This window comes from Xenia sp. Carnegie-2017, unplaced genomic scaffold (genome assembly GCF_021976095.1).
Source record: "Xenia sp. Carnegie-2017 unplaced genomic scaffold, XeniaSp_v1 HiC_scaffold_13, whole genome shotgun sequence".
Taxonomy (NCBI): Eukaryota; Metazoa; Cnidaria; class Anthozoa; order Malacalcyonacea; family Xeniidae; genus Xenia; species Xenia sp. Carnegie-2017.
In genome coordinates this window covers 6841456-6861988 of record NW_025813436.1, presented here as the reverse complement: position 1 = coordinate 6861988, position 20533 = coordinate 6841456, and the positions used below count along the sequence as shown (strand labels likewise).

Genomic DNA, 20533 nt, shown 5'->3' with positions numbered 1-20533 from the left:
AGAACTAGATAACAAGTGTTTAACGAGCCCGTGTAAAAATGGAGGGTCGTGTATTAAAGCTATGACAAGCTTGGGATACGAATGCGCATGTGCAAGAGAATTCAAAGGAACAAATTGCGAAGGTAAGGAGGGAGCCAGTTGATCAAACATTATCTATGGTAATAGATTACATGTAAAAATGCGAAGTTGTACAGAAATACCAGGTGGACTTGAATCACTGACAACAAGTAAGATCAATTTTGATGACGCGTATTTTTTATGGTTGATTCCTTATGTTTTTTTATTTTTTAGTACGTCACCAATCCATCCATGTGTATTTATAGATGATGCAATATTATGATCTTGTAGAACGTGCCGGTTGCGACATAAATACGTGCCAAAATGGAGGAACGTGTTATGAGACCGAGTTTGGCGTTCGATGTATTTGTCAGAATGGTTACTTGGGAGATAAGTGTCAAAGTAAGACCAGATTTACAAAGCCAAATAGATATGATTTAAGGAAGAACCAGGGCCGTTCATAGATATTAAGGAGTCTGGGGCACAATCAAACTTCGGGAACCTTTCTCTGCGACACATGTACACAATTTACAACGTTCCACTGTCTTTACTTGCTTCCTTTTTTCATTTGATGGTCTTATAAAGCCGGAGGCCCGCGGAAAATTACCGCCTCTCCTCTTTGAGCGCATCTGAGGATGAGAAATATTGACAATGTTTGAAATTGTGCTTGAAATGCTTACGTTGAATAACATAACCATACAAATTACGTTTATCATGTGACGTTTCTCTAAAGAGAAATTTTTCTCGTATAGTTCGCAAACTCTGTGAGCCTGACACATGTCAAAACGAGGGGAAATGTATAGAACATGCCAGAGGATATCGCTGCGTTTGTCCAGAAGGATACAAGGGGAAAATATGTGATGGTAAAGGATCAATATATAGAAACAAAAGGATGCAGCAGTGAATAGAGTGGTGTAGAGCCAGTTGTCATAAAATTAATAGACCTATTCACTTTAAAGTTTAGAAATTTTTCAAGCAAGGTTGAAAGCATGATTTATCTACTTGATCTATTGATTGTTCAGTTCAAATTGTAAATAATGAAACAATCAAAACAATTTGTATCCAGTAGGAATCACTATCCAGGTTTTCAACAGCCATCTACTATGATTGTATGGTAACATCTCCCCTATTCCTTTCTAGAAATTGACCGATGTCGTCCGAACCCATGTCAACATGGCGGGCAGTGTAAGCAATCCGACAGCAGTTACTTCTGCAAATGTTCCACACAATATCAAGGCCAAAACTGTGAAAGTAATCAAAATGCAAAGTTTAACGAATAAAGCATCCTTTATGTTGCCTAATTTGCACGAAACTTTTCATTTCCTAGTTACCAATCCCTGCAAAAGCCGTCCATGTAAAAATGGTGGGAAGTGCTCCAGCAGCTTAAATGGTCAGCGGTTTTATTGTGAGTGCCCCAATGCTTTCTTCGGTACCACGTGTCAAGGTAAGCGATCGCGTTTCACTTTATAAGTTTTTTTCATCACATTTCTCGTTATGACAGATCAACTAAACAAGCTTTTTCCAACTTGTCCACTTTTGTTTTCTTGTTTCTTTTTTACAAAAGGCACAGTCACAATATTTTAAATAAGTTTATCAAGACACACTTAACACAGGGTAATAGATAACTAAACGGTAATTCGATTTCTTAAGAGCGGAATGCTTGCGTACCGAACCCTTGTGAAAATGAAGGAGTTTGTCGAAACACTGGTTCCGACTTTTCCTGTGAATGTCAAAATGGATTTCAAGGAAAAACTTGTGCAGGTAAAAGTACAACAGCGAGAGATATTCATGTCATTAACTTATCATTACAAGAAACGATTCAATGCACTTTTCAGAAAAAGATCCATGCGATAGTAAACCATGTTTAAACAACGGTGTCTGTTTGAGAACTAGCATCAATGACTACACATGTTCTTGCGGTGATGGATATAAAGGAAAATCCTGTGAAGGTACATGGATATAAAAACGAAACAAAAATGATATGTCGACAAAATGACACACAAACACCAACAAATAAACGGTTTTGTTCTTTAACAGTCAAACGTTACTGCTTTTCAAACCCGTGTTTTAACGGAGGTATATGTGAGGAGACTGGAGATGACTTTATATGTTCTTGTGTACAAGGCTTTCGTGGACCAACATGTCAAGGTGAGTAGTAGACGAGCAAGGTTTGAAATATACAATCAAAGAAATAGCGGTAGTTGTTTATGTTGATGTCTAATCATAGAACGTGATCAATGTTTTCCCAATCCATGCCAAAACTCTGGACGTTGTGTCATCATGGAGCAAAGAGGGAATAACAAAGCTTTTGTCTGCGAATGTCCACGTGGTTTCCATGGTGATACGTGCGAAGGTAAGCAACAAAGAAAGGATGTGACCGTTCGAGCATTAGGTGAGATATTCCCTCGATGATCAATTAAAAATCTCCACACTTAAAGTAATGCTAAGAGTCACGATGCAAGAACGTTAAAATCTATATCTTTTCAGCACTTACTTACTTAAGGTAAAATCAAGCACTGATTGCTTTCACGTGATGTAATCACAGCTCAGTTTTCCCATGTACTTTCTATAAACATAGGAAAGAATCCGTGTGAGCCTAACCCGTGCGCCAACCAAGGAAAATGCACAAAGATCAATGGTGGCTTTACTTGTGAATGCCAACCAGGTTATAAAGGAGACAGATGCTATGGTAAGGAAAAAAACATAAAATAAAAGGCTTCAATGAACTGTTATTATCAATCTTGTACTGTACATGCCTCATCATTTTCGACAGAGATCGACAAGTGCAACCCAAATCCTTGCCAACATGAAGGTACCTGTGATGAAGTTATAGGAGGCTTGGGATATGCTTGTAAATGTCCCAGTGGATACAATGGACAAGATTGTGAACGTAAGCACTGCTAAATCATTACCATTAAATTCCAGTATCGTGTACCGTACTCTCATTCAATAGTTTTATCGTTCATCTAAGAGATAGATTTAAAAGTCAACCAATGAATGCCTCGTTTCTTACGAACGTAAGACACTTTTCAAAATGATAATGATCTTTGAAATTCTATTGAACCAGAGAAAGATTACTGTCATCCTAACCCATGTGATCATGATGGTCAATGTTTACCCATGAGTAACAATGTTGGTTACAGATGTAAATGTACCGCGCAATACATGGGTCAGCGGTGTACGGGTAAGATGTCTCTAAATATACCCATCGATTCCAGTTACTACAGACATTTGAAAACTTGTTTTGGACATAAGTTTCATAGCGAAGCCAAATGTACACACAACCTTCTTACTCAATTCAGCCCGATAACAATATCTTTCGGAAATATCCTTTCACTCCTAGATCCCAATCCATGCGAACCTAATCCGTGTCTTCATAACAGTCAGTGTTTGATGTTACTCGGCTTTGGAAAGAACTACGAGTGTAACTGCTCGTTAGGATGGTACGGAGATGCATGTGAAAGTAAGTACTTAAAACAGTGATCAATCTTTATCACGATTTAAAGAAGGCATACTAAATGAAGTCAATTGTTTTAAAAAGAACGCGACATGTGTAAACCAAACCCATGTCAGTATGGGACAAAATGCGTTGGGATTGGACAAGATAGTTACAGCTGCATCAAGTCATTATGCAAGCCTAATCCTTGCCAGAACTACGGCAAGTGCATCGATATTAATCAAAACGACTTTCAATGCGTATGCCCATCCGAATATGGCGGGAAAACATGCAATGGTAAGACATGAAAGAATAAATTGTTGAACTTTTTTAGTGGTTTGAAAAGTCATCTTGTTAAAAAGACCGTATAGTTTCAAACGACGATTCCTAACTTCCGAATCGGTTGAAAAACATGTTTTCAGTTCTTTAGCTGCTTCAAGAACTAATGAAAACTTAAAACTCTATCAACAGACAACAATAGTGACCTTCATGACATGATGAGTAAGAACAAGCAAGCTTCAATAAATCAACACACGATGACAACGAACGACGATTCATCTGCAACTAACGTTGATGCATTGCAAAAGCTGATAGAGGAAGCTTTAGTAGCGTACAAACTAAAACACGAGAAAAAACAAACTAATGAAGATAAGGTTAAAATGATCTCAAACAGTGTATTTACCAAAGAAACAACTAAACCAATGACAAGACTTCATGATGACTATACGGAGAACAACGAAGAACGTACGATTAATCCCTACAACAAACGGAAAACCTCGACAGAAAACCGACAAAAATATAAAGATGATATAAAATCGAACGAAGAAATAATCAACTTGCTTCAGACGGCAGGTGAAGTCATTTTTAATAAATTAAAAACTATAACAAAGCAGAAAAATATTGATGAGAACAGTCAAATAGGATGGAAGAACGACGCTTTAATAAATGGCAATAAACTGAACACAAAAGATGACTTAACTGAAAACGCACCAACTCACAAGAAAAACGCACTAACTGATAAGAAAACGTTTACAGGACTGACAGGAACAAAAAATGACCTAGAAAACGGAAATATACAATTATCGAATTCACTGATGAACTACATACAACGAAACTCGCACTCAAACATCATTAAGTCAATCAATCGAATGGGAGAAATTACAGACGATAATTCACGACAAAAGACAATGAAAGATAATCAAATAAAATACAGTTCAGGAATAGATGACAACAACTTACTGAACGATTTAATGAGAGACACAAACTCCAACATAGACAAAATAGATCAGAAAACTGTTGATCAAAAGGAAAATGCTTTAACTAAAAGTGTAAACTCAGCAGGGAATGTGGTGATGAATATAAATAGTGAAGGTAACGGAATGACAACCCCCTTATCACAATTGAGACATTTAGAAAGTGAGATGAGCATAGAGTTGACGTAATTGAGATAATTTACAAATTTAATCAGAGATAGAACATTTTCTGTAGCTCCTCGAAGACCTTTACCATTGTCAAAGATTCCTATTGTGTCACAATATGCCATACAATCACCAGGCCTAACACGAAGTGTGCAGCAATCGAGGCAAAGTTTCAGTCCAATACTCACGGGCAAACCACCGCACATTCCAATGTCACGTAAGAGCTTTAATTTATACTATGAAGAGGAAAGTTGAAAGTTCTAGCCTGCAGTTGCAACATAATTATTCATTAATATCATTAACTATACATCTGTAGTATGTATAGCAGCCCACTATGAATTCAAATTGACTTTTTCAAATTCTATTGTCTTATTACAGTAATTGCAAAATGTTCTCCAAATTTATGTCAAAATGGTGGAGTTTGTGTACATGAGCCGGGAAGACCAATACGATGTCAATGTCCAGCAAAATACACGGGTGATACATGTGAAATTGATAAGTGTAAAAACAACCCGTGTAAAAATAGCGGTACTTGTTTATCCATCGAAAGAGAGCCGGGTTTTGTTTGCAAATGTAAAGATGGACTAACTGGACCATTTTGTTCTCGTGAGTAGAGATATATCGAGAGACTTGCTAACACTAACAAAATCAAATGAAGATATGATCTTCGCACTTTGCTGGACAATTTAAGCAATTGTCTCATGAACCTGAAAAATTCCGGTGACTCAACGGGATCCCAGCAAAGTGCGAAGATCATATCTTCATTTAATTTCAAACACCGCACTGCGTAAAACATTCTTTCACTAACAAAATCGTCATAGCATATAAGTAGCATTTTATCGTCTTTCTTTTGTTTTTCTCTAGACAAACCCTGCGAGCCTAACCCTTGTCTTAATAATGGCGAATGTGTGATGTTTTATAGTATACATCTTTGCAAGTGCAAGCATGGATTCACAGGAAAATTATGCGAAGGTAATGAACGGTGTTCTGCAGATATATATAAATACAATATGATAGCTATGGATAAAGATGCATAGATATAGATACCTCTTGGGAGTAACAGAGTGGCTTAGGGATATTGATTGATTGCTGTGATTCGCGAAAGAAGAAGTTTAAGATTGAGCACCAATAATAAAGCATGGTTAGAAATCTGTTCCATTTAAAGGAACGTGAAACTTGAATGACAAAAAGTTTTTACAACAGTCACATCGTGCAAAATAGAAAACTATAACGGTTACAACAACATTTCCCAACAAATTCAAAGACAACAAAAAGACACAAATGGAAATGTGAACGACTTGCAACCAATGAATATACAAAATGCACTGGTCATATACTACAGCACTGTGTCTTAGTTTTTCAAACAATACCGACGCAGCAAGATAAATAATTTCTAGGATTAAGCATTGAATGAAAGGATCTCAAAAGAAAGATAAATAAACCATTAAAATAAATATGTTGTAAGAAAAACTTCCGTTGAATCTTTAGTATCCACCTATGGTCAAAATATAGAGCAGACAGCAACACCAAAACCACAAACATCCCTTCTTTTGAAGACGAGTAAAGGTAAACAGATAATAAAGATAACGTGACAAAACCAATCTTCACATGACTATCGAATCTGTTTCTCACAATTTGTAAAAAATTATTATTTTTAGCGGTATCAGCATGTCGTCCTAACCCTTGTAAAAACAACGCTCCCTGTTTTGTGACTTTCGATGGCGAGTTTGAGTGTATTTGTTCCAATGACTTCTCGGGTCCACGTTGTGAAGGTATAGCAATATCAGTGCTTTTACCATACACACTCGGTCTATATATGTCAGAGTGATCCTATTGTAGATTTCACAACTCTAAAATTATTTTCATTGTTTACAGCCCATGGGAAATACACATACTCATCTGCAAGCAAATTCTTTCCAGCACCAAACGGTAAAATGATACGCCTAGATGTTACATGAATTGTTCTCAATCATAGGGCAACCTAGGGCAGAACGTAGGGCAGAACAACCTAAGGCAGAACAACCTAGGGCAGAACAACCTAGGGCAGAACAGAACAACCTAGGGCAGAACAACCTAGGCAGAACAACCTAGGGCAGAACAACCTAGGGCAGAACAACCTAAGGCAGAACAACCTAGGGCAGAACAACCTAGGCAGAACAACCTAGGGCAGAACAACCTAGGCAGAACAACCTAGGGCAACTTTCAACACCAAATTCAATGTGCATCCACATGGAACACAGGAGATACTAGGGCAACATCTAACACCAAATCAAGTGTACATTCACATGAGATACGATAGTAAATTGTAGCTTGAGTCCAGATATCTCCATGAATATATTTTCAGAGGAATGCAAGCACTGTGACAAGAATGCTCGATGTGTTAATGGACACTGCATATGTAAGAACAAATTTGTTGGAGATGGATTGGAGTGTTGGAGTAAGTTCAGACGATACATTGAACTGATAAAGAACTTATCATGATTACTGTACTTTCAAAATTCAACTTAATTCCAATATCTTTAGAACGCACTCTGAAAGACGAAAAGTGGACATGTCAAAAAAGCCCATGTAAAAATGGCGGGACCTGTAAGAGAGGTATTTCTCGTTGCATCTGCCGGCTTGGTTACTCGGGAGATTACTGTCAAGGTAAACTGATTTTTGCAATTAGCTCAAACTACCAGCCACACTGCATCATACATGGATATTTCAATAAAATATCCTTCAACTCTTATTTGAAGAAGACAATTTTAAGAAACATTAGGTGGTAGAGCCTAAAGTTATATCTGCCCATCCTATACGTGAAAATAGTCGACACATTTCATTATAGCGTTATTATAATCATATTTATAAAAGTTCAAGCTCATCTACTTGTCTTTTAAGAGTCCAGTCTTCCAGTTGTACATTTAACGTTTGATCGACTGGAAGATGAAACTAAAGTTCCAGACACGAGTGGTAATGATAATGACGCGTACATTAGTAATGGCTTTGAAATTCTCCCAAGACAAGGAAAATGCGCAGGCGCTGGAAATGTCCAAAGTAAGTGGTTAGTTAAGACAGTGCAACGAGCGTTAGGAATGGAAAATTGTAGAAAGTAAATGCTTGATGGAAAAACTCGTAGAAAAAGAATTTGATCGAGAAAAACTCATAAATGTAACATTATATGACATATATATTACACAAATGGTGACAAATCCTCTTCAATACCATTGTGCCTTTGTAGCTACATCATCACGTTGTTGTTAGGAAAGAATCAATAAACATAAAATCGTTAAAAACAAAGACAATGTTCATTTTAGATGGAGATATCCAGTTTGATGGAGAGAATTTTAAGAATATACCTAGACGAGCTATAACAATAGCAATTTGGATCAAACTTGTAACAGCTTTAGGAATTCAATCGATATTTGACACAATCGGTTCACATTCAAAGCACAAAGATGGTCAATATCATTTTGAAATCGACAACGGTCGATTGAGATGGTTTCATCGCGATGAGAACCGAGATACCGTGTTCAGCGTTGTCACAGATGAAGTAGCTGTTCGCGAAGGGAACTGGAACCTAATTGTGGGATCATACAGTATGGACAAGAACAGAGCAAGAGTAAGTTATAATTATTAAGCCTTGCTAAAGGAGTGAGGCGAGTAAAGTTTCATCAAGCATTTGTGTTGGATTCCTTCATTAAGAAAGAGAGAATTTATTTACAGTACTTGATACAAGGAAGATTTATAGAAGCTTTACAAAAACTTCTAAAATACTTTTCCTAGATTTACGTCAATGGAGACAAGGTTAAGGAGGAGACAGGCCATAACAAGTCACTGTCAGGAGATTGGGGCTATAAAGCAGGAATAGGTAAGATAAATGCATGTTGGAAACACATATAAAGCTCCCATTTGTTGAGTAGTTTAACTTGCTAATATCGAAATAATGTCATAAACAACAGCGACATTGCCTACAGAACAAGATTACGTAACAAGAGATATCATTACTCCCATGAAAAACGACAAAATGAACGGACAACTTTACTTGACCGACCGTGACAAACTCGCATACATTTTGTCGCAAACAAAGAAAAACAACAATGTTTTGAAACGAGAATTTCTGGACAACAACAACGAGTTTATTGAACAAATTTTGAACAAAGACAAAGAAAACCTAAGTGCTAAAAACATCGACGAACGTAAGTTTAAGCAAAGCAAAAGCAGTTTTGAACTTAAACATGATAAAGATAACATGTTCAGAGAGAAAGATGAAAACGCTGCGTGCATTTTAACTCATCTATAATACTTGAATTTTACCCAATAGTGGAATAGACAAAAAACATACATCAAAAATCACCATTTGTGTTAAAAACATTTTATATGGCTCGTTATTGCTCTTAAACTCTACGCAACTTTTTAGGCAAACATGAACACCCATATGGCGCAAGACGTTTAATGGGATTGGTGGACGAATTTTCGATCTTCCCTTCTGAGTTATCAAGATTGCAAATTCTTGTTCTCATGAAGCACTGTAAAATTTACTATCGTAAGTACAAAACAAAAGATCTTTCTTAACAATGCTCACAACTGAACAATAGTGAAACAAAAAATTTCTTTCAAAACAACTAACGCATGTAAGAAAATTTTGTTAACAGATCAAAATAAGCTCAAAGCTTCTGCAAAAGAGAGTTTTTCGAAAATCAAACAAAACAAGGTGTCTCAAAAGCAGTATGGTGTTCCAGCATACCGACAATCATACCACAATGCTCACTACGCAACACCAAATACTCCTTTAAAGCCCGTCAACCCAAAAATATACCTTTGACTAACTACTACGAATCTAATTACGGTTATCAAAGAGCAAAGGAATACGAAAACTCTGCGGGCTTCCTAAACTCTGCGGGTTACCTAAACTCTGCAGGCCACTCGAACTCTGCGGGTTACCCAAACTCTGCGGGATACCCAAACTCTGCGGGCTACCTAACTCTGCAGGCTACTCGAACTCTGCTGGCTACCAAAACTCTGCAAGATACCCAAACTCTGCGGGCTACCAAAACTCTGCAAGATACCCAAACTCTGCAAGATACCCAAACTCTGCGGGCTACCAAAACTCTGCAAGATACCAAAACTCTGCGAGATACCCAAATTCTGCAGGGTATCCAAACTCTGCGGGGTATCTAAGCTCTGCGAGATACCCCAATTTTGCGGGGAATCCAAACTCTGCGGGGTATCCAAACTCTGCGAGATACCCAAATTCTGCGGGGTATCCAAACTCTGCGGGTATCCAAACTCTGCGAGATACCCAAACTCTGCAGGGTATCCAAACTCTGCGGGGTATCCAAACTCTGCGAGATACCCAAACTCTGCGGGGTATCCAAACTATGCGCGATACCCAAACTCTGCGGGATACCCAAATTCTGCGGGCTATCCAAGCTCTGCGGGCTACAATGCATTCTGGACACAACAAACTCTACCAGTGTCCTCAAATCAACCAGCTTTACCTCAAACATATGCACCTGTTCAAAAAACCAGCTCATACATAGGAAATAAAGAAAATTTAGACTTTTACCAATATAACCCTGCATTTTACCAAAGACCGCAGCAGGATAACACAGGCTTTAAAAAACAATCAACCAAACTATATCCTATGGCATCACAGTGGTCTGGATTGAGAGGAGATGAAAGAAGTTACTCGGAAAGCGAAACTCGTAACATCAACAAATATCCTATACACGTCCCTGACAGAACTCAAGACTACAATGGATACGCCAAAATGCAAAACGCCAACACGAGAAGTTATTATTCAAGCAATAATTTATGGGAAGTAAACCAAGCTCAACAACCTAGTAATCGTCAAGGTTACACAAGATCCAGCGTCAATCCATCAGCTCCATGGGATACTTCATATAATAGTCAGTCGTACCAGCTTACCCCAGAAATTACAGCCCCACAAGATGACAGACATTCTAACATTCCAAAAATATCTGTGTATAATCAATATGGATCTATAGCAGCCGCCAGTGGACTGAGTGACGGTCAACAGACACAGCCATACAACCAAGACTCTCAACCGGAAGGAATGAAAAGCAACGTTGCACAACCAGATTACAAAAGCAGGCAACAAACACAATCAGTTGGTTATTACAACATGAATGTTATGACGCCAGATAATGATGTCATAAACACACCACATACCTACGATTTACAAAGTCGTCGATATCAAAATGGATTTAATACAGAACTCCAAGCAAGACAAAGTATGCCGAGGATGTCCATTACACAGCAATATGACACATATAATACCGCATCAGGATACATACCTAGTTACGCGAGCACAAATATTTATTCATTGCGTGGAAATGTACCACGTCCTTCAGTACCGCAGAGAGATCAAATATCACGTGCTATGAAGAAGAAGAGTAAGAAAACAAGTAGTCAAAACTCGCGCGCAAAACAAGTTTTGATTCAAGGACCTTCACAAAAACAATATAAGCTTTCCAAAGTAAACAAACTTGATGAAAACGGGCAATACCCTTCGGATGTTAAAAGATACACAATGCTCGCTAGAAAACGGGTAACGAGGAAAAAATTAAGATACCTCAAAACTCAAACTCATTTTCCTCAAATTATAAAGGTTTTAAACAACCTGCATACGTGAGCAACAGAAACCGCGGGTCAACGAGATTACAAACGCCTTTAACGTTGACATCCGGGGAAAGCTACGACAGGTGGTCAGCAGTCATGCAAGAACAAACGCCTTCAGTACAAATGAGTTCTGCAATGGCTAAAAATAAGGTACATGAGACGGTATAGTATGACGCAACTACTATGACGTCAAAAAAGGTAGATGCGACGGTATAGTATGACGCAACGACTATGACGTCACAATAACCCAAAAAATATCTGAAGTATAAATATAACGAAGAAGATACACCACACATAGCATTAACAAAACACTAACGGAATTTTTCTATGGGGAATATAATACATAAGAAAAACAAATAGAACTAACCATTATTAATGTTTCAAAGAAATATTAAGTGGCAAGGAAAAACATATTGTTACAAGAACAGACAAAACATAATCTGTAACATTTTAAAAGGATTTTTTACCCTTACTATGTAAGAAAAGATGTAAACGAAACAGTTTCCTTTAACCTGTTTAGCTTAGATAGACTAACAAATCAAATAATATTTTGATACATGTTTGTAAAATATAGCAATAGGTTCAATGGTTGATTGAAACTTTACAGAAAGAGACTTTTCTAAGATTAATAACATGTAACATTAAAATAGAATTAAAAATAAGGGACATACATAATAATGCCAAAAAGTACCACTAATTAAAGCAATTTTTGGGTCAGGAGTGACTTGCAATTCAATCTGTCGCAATTTTTGCTACCTCTCGAACAAAAACACCAAACAAAAAAAAGTTTCAAAGACAACAAAAAATAAATTTACACAAACTTTGGACAAACATATTTCACATCAACAATAACAAAGTACAAAAACAACCTGATTACTGAAACAAAGGAATTCACCATTGACCTGAAATACCAACACAAGACATGACAAAAGACAAGCAAACCATTTTGATAACTGGTAAGCAACATTTCACTCATATTTCAATTAAGTAGATGACTGAAATACAAGAAGAACTATATTAGAGAGCCTTAATCATGAAACAACTAATAAACACAACAAGCTATTCGATTGCAGTAATATCAAGTATAACTCACTTACTAGCTCTGAGATATTTTGAAAGGTTTGCAGGCTCAATGATTTTATTGCTAATGTATACTTTCTAGTCTTTTATTCAGGTACACCCACCACCACCAACAAATGTAGCAATGAAAAATGTTCAACAAAGACCAACTGAAACATACAAAACAGAAAACAGCATGAATATTGCTCAAAAAACAGTAAAAAACCTCAGGTTAGTCAGCTCTGGGTTTAAATTAAGAAATAGAAAGAGTTTAGGAAGGGACAGAAAAAGTGTTCTCCTCCGGAACAGTTCCAAATTCCTCACAGACAATAAATGCCTTACAAAAACATGTGCATATGAAATCTAGAGTTCCAGATTTATTCGGAGGCACCCATCATCAAAACACCAATCCTCTTCAAGCAACTGCAAACAACCTAGCTACCTTGGATTCCAGAACTTACAAGCGGGCAAGAATCACCCAAAAGAACTGAGATTACCAAAAAGCAAGAGGGTATGTGCAGCAAAAATGTTTAACTCACAACTCACATTTAAATTTATGCTGAAAATAAAATCCTAATAACATAAAATCGACCTTCTTTTTTTGGTACAACGAAGCCTGGAAAAATGGACTGTGCTCCTTTACTTAATAACATACCAACAGAATCTCATCATTTATCAAGTTTCATTAGGTCTACCTTGAACGAACTGCTGATGTTGGGAATAGCCAAAGGAAATCCAAAAATCTCATGGAAACGAAGCTGGCACCGTTCACGTCATGTGACCATTGACAATAATTTTTAAAACGAATTTTTCCAAGGGAAACAAAGCAATTTAATACATTTCATATACAAAAAGAAAACTTGAATGCGAAAATTTTCCACTACCTCAGGGTAAATTTTCAGGAGCATAATGTAATTTATCGTTTTCTGGAAGTTATATAAACGTTCATATTTTACAATGTAAAATTTAGTGTGAAATAAATGATAAAATAAGCTATAAACATACCTTACTCGTCATATTTATAATTTCCAGAGCTGAAGTTGTTTTACCACTTTCGATAAACAAAATTCCAATAACAAAGGTGTTGTCAGTAATATTTTCGTAATACTTTCTCGCCAATTTGAAATTTTGAAACCTTTTTAAAACCCATTTTGAAAGCCCGCCACGTTTTTTACCAAACGTTTTCCCATACACCAAAATAGCTTCAATGCTCATCGGATACGCATCGGATTGAACTCCAAAAATTAGCACCATCTGTTTCTTACATTTCAGATTTTATTTGAGATTTTAAACTTACCACAAATGCTCGTTCCAACACCACTTCCGAATATACTTAACGCTTCCCGTTTAAGCACCACACCTATTCACATATGTTCTTGTTTAGTGACATCCTCGTTGACACTGTATACTGTTGTTAACTTTTCAGATTTTTAGGCAATAAAAATATTTTGGGTGAACCGTCAGTAAAAAATTATTTAAGAACGCGCTCTTGGTTTAGCAACACCAGTTTTCTTCCGTTGTGGAAGAAAACGTCCAGACCGTATTGCACTTTTTCTTGGATTTGACAAAAGCATACAGAAGATTGACATGCACAAAACGTCGTAAGGTGAAGCTTCATTTTATTGCTCACACTAATTTTTTTGCCTGTAATAATATTTCTCGTATTAAACAAGTAGGTGTGAATTAAGTTGGTCGAACTTAACTCACACTTTACGGTACGATGACCTTGACAATAGACGAATGATGCCGTCTCTCCCTGTTGGAAAAATCGGAATTCTCTTCTGTCACCTGATACAACTCAATGTCATAAGGAATTTGAGCATCAAACTTCACGATTTGATGCTGATTGGGTGATCGTCTAAAACAAAAGTCACGTGATCTTTTTACAAACTGTGTGCATCAAAAAGATCTGTATAATATAAACTTTTGCGAAGCGTTAATACCTAAACACTGCGAAATATAATCCGGCAATTGTTTGGATTTCAAAGGTATAACAAGTTATTGACTTATAAAATTGACAACTTTTATTGCAAGAACGCCTTGCTTTAAAACCTGAAACTAATGTTAAAGGATAAACAAGATATGGGAGAACACTTTCCGCTAAATAACTACACGTTTCAAGTGCAAGTACGGTAGAACTCTAAGAATTCTGTAAACAAAACTTTTTACAGAATTTTACACCTTACCTTGTCAACCTGTCCCATAAAGACTGCAACCATTTTGCGAAGTTGAAATCATACGCTATACCTTAATAATAAAGAACACTAGCATTATACAAAAAGGCCAAAACTGCTTTCAAGTTTCAACTGCAGATTAAATGAATTCGCTGTAGTACACGACATAAGTCTTCACTGTAATACAAAATCCTAATAATTTTTTGAAGCCGTGATTTTACCCCAGACACGCGTGTGTAGTCAATCAATTATTACTCCGCGAGAGAACCTCGAAACACAAAATACGCGTGTCTGGGGTAAAATCTCGCGTGTCTGGCGTAAGATATGGCATCAATTATTTGCTTGAGGTAGCGTTCCATGTATTTTAGTTCAATGGTGTTCACCAAACTTTCGGGTAGTACAACGCATGCGCATCAAAAGTGCTTGCAAAAACACCGCAAGCCATAATGAAATGACTGCTTATATATAGAGAAACAACACCATCATCCTTACAGTAACGAAAACGATTTATTCTTTTAAATTTCTCCTGAACCAGGTGGCTGGCCTGCAAAGGCTGGCTGCCCCCATTCCTATGAAGAAATGTGTAAAATGTAAATACGTACATACCTTTAGTAACACCAGGATTAGTCTGACCGATATATATATAAATAATTAATGCAGCAGAAATATTAGCCAAAGCATAACCCCAATGGATTAAAAACATTATTAAAACGCTTGCTACAGCCTACAAAATATAAAGATCAAAAAGATCAACAAGAGATTTCAAAGAAGACAAGTTACATGGCATATGGTGTAAATTTACTTACTCCCGCCAGCGAGATCCATCTATTTGCAAGTTGAGAATAATCTGTAATTCTTTTTTGTTCAATTTCAACGGTAAAATGAGATTTGGGATAACATAATTTACGTTTAACATTACCTGAAGGGAAAAAATCACGAAATGAACCACCATTTAAATTTTTACAGTGAATACAAAGAACATACCACCATTTTTCTCCTCAGCAACAGAAACTTTGCTGTACAACTCTGTTTCTTCTTTATCATGAAGCTCGCAATAATTATCATCTGTATACATTTCTCCCTCGTTTTTATGTTCTTGATGATTCCTATCATCATCAGCAATTTTCTGACTGTTGTTATGTCTGACAAAGCCTAGATTATTGTCCTTTAAATTATCCTTATCTTTATCTAAATAACCTAAGTTTGTTCCCACATTATCAACATTTGTTCCTTTGTATCTAGCATAAATCCCCTTATTTTCCTCTAGAGTACTCTTCCTATCAAGAATCTCATTGTCATAAATGTCACATTTTTCTGTACCATCCAACAAAGCATTATCACCACTCGTTCCATAATCTTTTGCATTCTTACCATCCGTCATGTCAGTCTTTGAAACTAAATGCGATTCTTCCGTCTTGTCCTTCTTGGATGAATTTTCAATAAGAAGACCTTCTTCCAAGAGTTTTCGTCGTTTATGCAGCTCTTTACACATAATAAGTTTGAAGTAGGCATAGTTGACAGCTGCGTATGTCATGAGAAAGGGCATGGTAACGACTGGTGCGAGAGAGTTTACATTGCCAATTAAAATTAGAATGATGGCGATGAAACCCACAAACAGAGAGGCAACATATGGTTCCTGGTTTGCACCACGCTAAACAGAGAAAAAATTAAACCTCAATGTAAATAATCATTATAATGAACAAGGGACTCGATAAAGAAACACGTCATCACTCGTTCGACCAAGAACAGAAACAAGTCAAATGCACAAAGTTTTCTTTACAAAATATGAATGACAATTCACCCCTTTTCCAAGAGCTTTGATGAGAGGAATGACATTATCTCTTCCAATACACTGTATAATCCTTGGTGCTGCGTACTGTGCCCCAAGACAAGAAGATAGAGAAGAAATGTAAAGACCAAAGAGAAATAAAACACCAACAAAAGCAACCTAAAATAGCAGAGAGAAAACAGTAAAAAACTAAGGAGTAAAAACAGGAAAAAAACAAACAGGATTGAAATGGACAAACCTTTGATGCGATCATGTAATCATTGAGCAAAGCCTCTCGTGTACACACGGCACCCAGAAGTAACGCAAACAACATATATAGAATACCGCTGTCCACATAAAAATGACAACACAGAGAGTTTGATAAGTTATAAATTATCCGAAGATGTTGAACAATATACATTATAAAATGCACTGATCTGCTCTCGAGTTCTCCCAAAGGTCTCCTCGGTTTGCATAAGCCCGTGCAAACACAGTATACATCTGTTATTTCTTAAATGTTCAACATATACAATGAGGCCACTTTATCGCCTCCATAAAAACAAGTAATTTTTCAATGTAGTTTAGAGTAAAATAAAACTCATTAGTATGTTATTTTAAATTTAGGATATAGTGTGATTATAATGCAAAATTATTTCTTAATCTTTTGCGAATTCATAATGAATGCAAATTCATTCTCTCCATCATTTGAATATGGAATTTACGAAAGGTCACACTTTCAACAACAGCTAAACTTTAACTCATTCTGTATAGAAAGACTGGGTACAATATCCGCTCAATTATATTCATACTAATACATTTACCTGACACCAAGAGCAGCTAATGTTCCGGTGGGAATATTTTCCCCAGGATTCTTCAAGTCACCGCTCATGTTAATTCCAGCCATTATGCCGGTGGCCGTCGAGAAAAAAACGCCAAAAATGCTGAAAAACGTTTGATCAGCGGAGAACTTTGGATTTATATTATTCATCATGTTGCCTTCTTTATAACCAGTAAAACCATTGGCTAAATAAATGAAACAATATAGATCTAAGGTCGAACCAAATGAAAACATAACACCCTTATACATGTGTGTAAATTTACCTATATCAGTATGAGCAAAAGTACCAATGACAAAATCCAACACAGAAATTGCCAGCACGGCAAGAAGCAAGAGTTGTAGTTTCACAACCCATTTCACCCCAGTTAAAATAATTGTAAGTATCACGAGAGTCGCAATAAGAGCTATGGTCCTTGCAGCCCAGTGGTTATCCCAGTGGGTCGTCTGAGCCAAGGATTCGCCAAAACCAGATGAAAAGAGGGATATACTGGCAGCCTAAACGAAGAAAATTAACAGGGAATATAAGAGCAATGAAAATTTCTTGTTGCTAAAAAGTCATTTTTCAAACACGTAACAGTGGCTCATTTTGTATGAGAACGATTGTTAAAGGGGAACATCGGGAAGACGAGAGGCTTAAAGGCAAGATATAAGTCTCTCTCAAAAACTTTTAAAAATCATGTATAAATACAAAAGATACAGACCTGGCCAAAACAATAGAGTATGGCAACAGTCGCCCCAATTCTCGCACCAAGAATGTGTGTAAGAACAAAGTAGATTCCTCCACTTTCAATATGATCAATATGATCAATAATCCCAATAGAAGATAACACAGGCACCAATGAAATCAATAAAGTCAGAAAGACAATGAACATTGTCAATGCAATGCCAGCATTACCCTAAAGAGAAATATGAAAAATTCAATTTTTTAACACCCGAATGACTTTCTCTATATCCATATTAATCAATTGATATCCTTATGCTTGGGCATGTTCAAATATCGTAATCGTGAAGGCATTTTTTATGAGAAAAGAAAGCTAAATCATAATTACCACTGTCCATCCAGTGCGAAGAAATATAACAACACCAAAAATATTCAACATACAAGACGTGAACACACCTTAACAAATAAAGTTTCAATAAAATGTGCGTTGATAAAATATTTATCTGATAAAAAAAAAAACATGAAATGGTCGTTTTCCTTACCATCCCATGTTCCAAAAAGTACAGGTTCCGTCACGAAAAAGTTTGCTTTCCACCATGGTTTCTGTTCACTCAAATCACCCTTAACGTTACAAACAATTTTATTGACATAAAAAAGAGAAGAAATGAGCCGTAGCGACTTTTCTCACTGAGTGCTAGACCGACTACAAATTTCAAAAGAATTGAACAATGGTAATGCTTTAATATTTACAGAGGGGGAGTAAATCTTCATGCGGACTATGCTACTGGATGAGTATTTGACGAAGAATTTGTGTTTAGTAAAGGAAAAGTTGTTTTTTTTTATCAGAAAAATGTCATTCAAAATTGAAGGGTCCTTAAAGTACTAGCTTTTTTATTTTCTTGTTCGTCTTCTTCTTCTTCTAGAGACAACAATTTCGAACACGTTCAACTTAGTTCGTTTTTCTTCTTCTAGAGACAACAATTTCGAACACGTTCAACTTAGTTCGTCTTCTTCTTCTTCTAGAGACAACAATTCGAAAATTTCAGTTTAGTTCGTCTTTTTCATATCTTCAATCTCAAGAGTCTTGTTTCTTCGGAATTTGTTTTATATTATACTTTTTTAAATTGTCGGCTGGTCATGGTTTTTTCGTTTTCTTCGCGGTTAATCGCTGTTATTATCTTTATCCTTTTTCTCATTGCCATTCTTTCATTTCTCTTTCTTGTACATAAAAAGGCCTTTTTTTGTTTGGGCGTGAATAAGGAAACAACTCTGAAGTTAGCAAATTCAAGTAATATAGCAGTATGTTTTCCTTAACATCTCTTTCTACCGTTTCCTATTTTTCAATATGAAACCTTAAGAGACTTTCTCTTTCTTCCACACTATTGAAGCGTTTTTCTCCGATAAGGTTTTTTCCACACTAAGTTGTGGCAATGAATAAATAATGTACAGTGTTAAACGTTAATAAATAATAAAGCGTCGCGAACGGAATAAAGAAATCGAGAATGGAATATAGAAATCTGTGATATGCCAATAGTAACTAACACAACAGTTTCAATTAGCTATGTAAAGGTGCTTAGAGTTCTGTGAATTCTGTCATTACTATACATAAGCAGACATATGGCAGTCAAAACAATTATTATCACACATCTTTAAGCATTATCTTAAAGACCTTAAAGCACATAATACCAGTAATATTATTGGCAACTCAACACAACACCATTACCTAATGGAAATTTTGTTATGACAAATTCATCCAAGACTTTGCCGAGGTGACAAATCCTGAATATTCCATCGCAAAAGCGTATTTGTCATGGTGAATAACAACTATGACCAAATAAAAAATTCAATGCAAATTACGTTCTAGAGGTTAAACATATTGTAAACAATTTTACTTTTTCATAAATGCTGAAACAAAACAAAATAGTCATTCTAAAAATACAAAATGAAGTACACCATAAAAACACATCGCGACAAGAGGGATTTTCTGTGCCACAGTCTGATGTGTAGATGAATCATAAATCTTTCAAGTGCAACATACTATTTAAATTGAGCCGATCAATCAAACTGACACAGAGAATGAATCGTCTGAATCCTAAAAATATGCCACTATTCACAAATTTTCTTTGCAACTGAAACGTTCAATTAACATTAAATTTTACTAAATCGACGATTAACCACGATAAATCATCCTACCTCTTCATCGAATATCTCTCGGACGTGTTTTGTATGATTTTGTTCGTTGCCGTTTTCGTTCTTCGTCGTACGATTAACGTACAGCATCGAGTGTTCAACGTTGTCTGCCAAACCGAAGCGAGACCAGTCCACATTCTCTGCTTGTGCACTTCCATTGTTATCAGACATCGTAAATACTGTACAACGGCTTTACGCCATTCTTCAATACGAATGATTGCATCGCGTTGTCCAGATTTATACATAATTCATTTCATTAGAGAACGATAAAATATATATATATAGAACTTAGCATTTCCTTCCGCCAT

At 36.3% G+C, this 20533-nt stretch overlaps 2 protein-coding genes across 2 annotated transcripts in view; one reads left to right on the top strand and one right to left on the bottom strand.

Annotated features, from left to right (window-relative positions):
• The window catches only part of LOC124433322, a 28369-nt gene extending 14771 nt beyond the window's left edge, over positions 1–13598 (top strand). The window contains exons 30-59 of the mRNA XM_046983083.1: positions 3–122; positions 349–459; positions 810–920; positions 1198–1308; positions 1385–1501; positions 1708–1818; positions 1893–2006; positions 2095–2205; positions 2285–2410; positions 2636–2746; positions 2831–2947; positions 3125–3241; positions 3401–3520; positions 3599–3790; positions 3965–4345; positions 4982–5128; positions 5290–5517; positions 5776–5883; positions 6400–6477; positions 6570–6683; positions 6787–6840; positions 7256–7348; positions 7435–7557; positions 7792–7947; positions 8208–8512; positions 8677–8761; positions 9311–9436; positions 9546–12825; positions 12962–13105; positions 13275–13598. Of these exons, the coding sequence (XP_046839039.1) occupies positions 3–122; positions 349–459; positions 810–920; positions 1198–1308; positions 1385–1501; positions 1708–1818; positions 1893–2006; positions 2095–2205; positions 2285–2410; positions 2636–2746; positions 2831–2947; positions 3125–3241; positions 3401–3520; positions 3599–3790; positions 3965–4345; positions 4982–5128; positions 5290–5517; positions 5776–5883; positions 6400–6477; positions 6570–6683; positions 6787–6840; positions 7256–7348; positions 7435–7557; positions 7792–7947; positions 8208–8512; positions 8677–8761; positions 9311–9436; positions 9546–9715 (3857 nt within the window). The 3' untranslated portion in view covers positions 9716–12825; positions 12962–13105; positions 13275–13598. The remainder of the gene's footprint in view (positions 1–2; positions 123–348; positions 460–809; positions 921–1197; positions 1309–1384; positions 1502–1707; positions 1819–1892; positions 2007–2094; positions 2206–2284; positions 2411–2635; positions 2747–2830; positions 2948–3124; positions 3242–3400; positions 3521–3598; positions 3791–3964; positions 4346–4981; positions 5129–5289; positions 5518–5775; positions 5884–6399; positions 6478–6569; positions 6684–6786; positions 6841–7255; positions 7349–7434; positions 7558–7791; positions 7948–8207; positions 8513–8676; positions 8762–9310; positions 9437–9545; positions 12826–12961; positions 13106–13274) is intronic.
• A 598-nt stretch (positions 13599–14196) lies between these two features.
• Positions 14197–20482, bottom strand: LOC124459074 (solute carrier family 12 member 8-like). The gene is made up of 13 exons (XM_047008638.1): positions 20229–20482; positions 18578–18656; positions 18424–18491; positions 18076–18270; positions 17638–17869; positions 17358–17559; positions 16796–16883; positions 16570–16716; positions 15753–16419; positions 15575–15687; positions 15375–15492; positions 14781–14841; positions 14197–14452 (listed from the first exon to the last, which is right to left on the bottom strand). The coding sequence occupies exons 1-13, from the start codon at positions 20394–20396 to the stop codon at positions 14305–14307; spliced, it is 2286 nt and encodes a 761-aa protein (XP_046864594.1). The 5' UTR covers positions 20397–20482; the 3' UTR covers positions 14197–14304.
• Positions 20483–20533: the final 51 nt, after the last annotated feature.

Bases quoted from the DNA above. Each gene is read 5' to 3' on its own strand.
- LOC124459074 (XM_047008638.1), bottom strand. From the start codon at position 20,396: ATGTCTGATAACAATGGAAGTGCACAAGCAGAGAATGTGGACTGGTCT. The intron at 18,271-18,423 runs GTAATTATGATT...ATTTCTCTTTAG, and splicing joins TTCGCACTGGATGGACAGTG to GGTAATGCTGGCATTGCATT. The intron at 14,842-15,374 runs GTATGTACGTAT...TTTATTATTAAG, and splicing joins TAATCCTGGTGTTACTAAAG to GTATAGCGTATGATTTCAAC.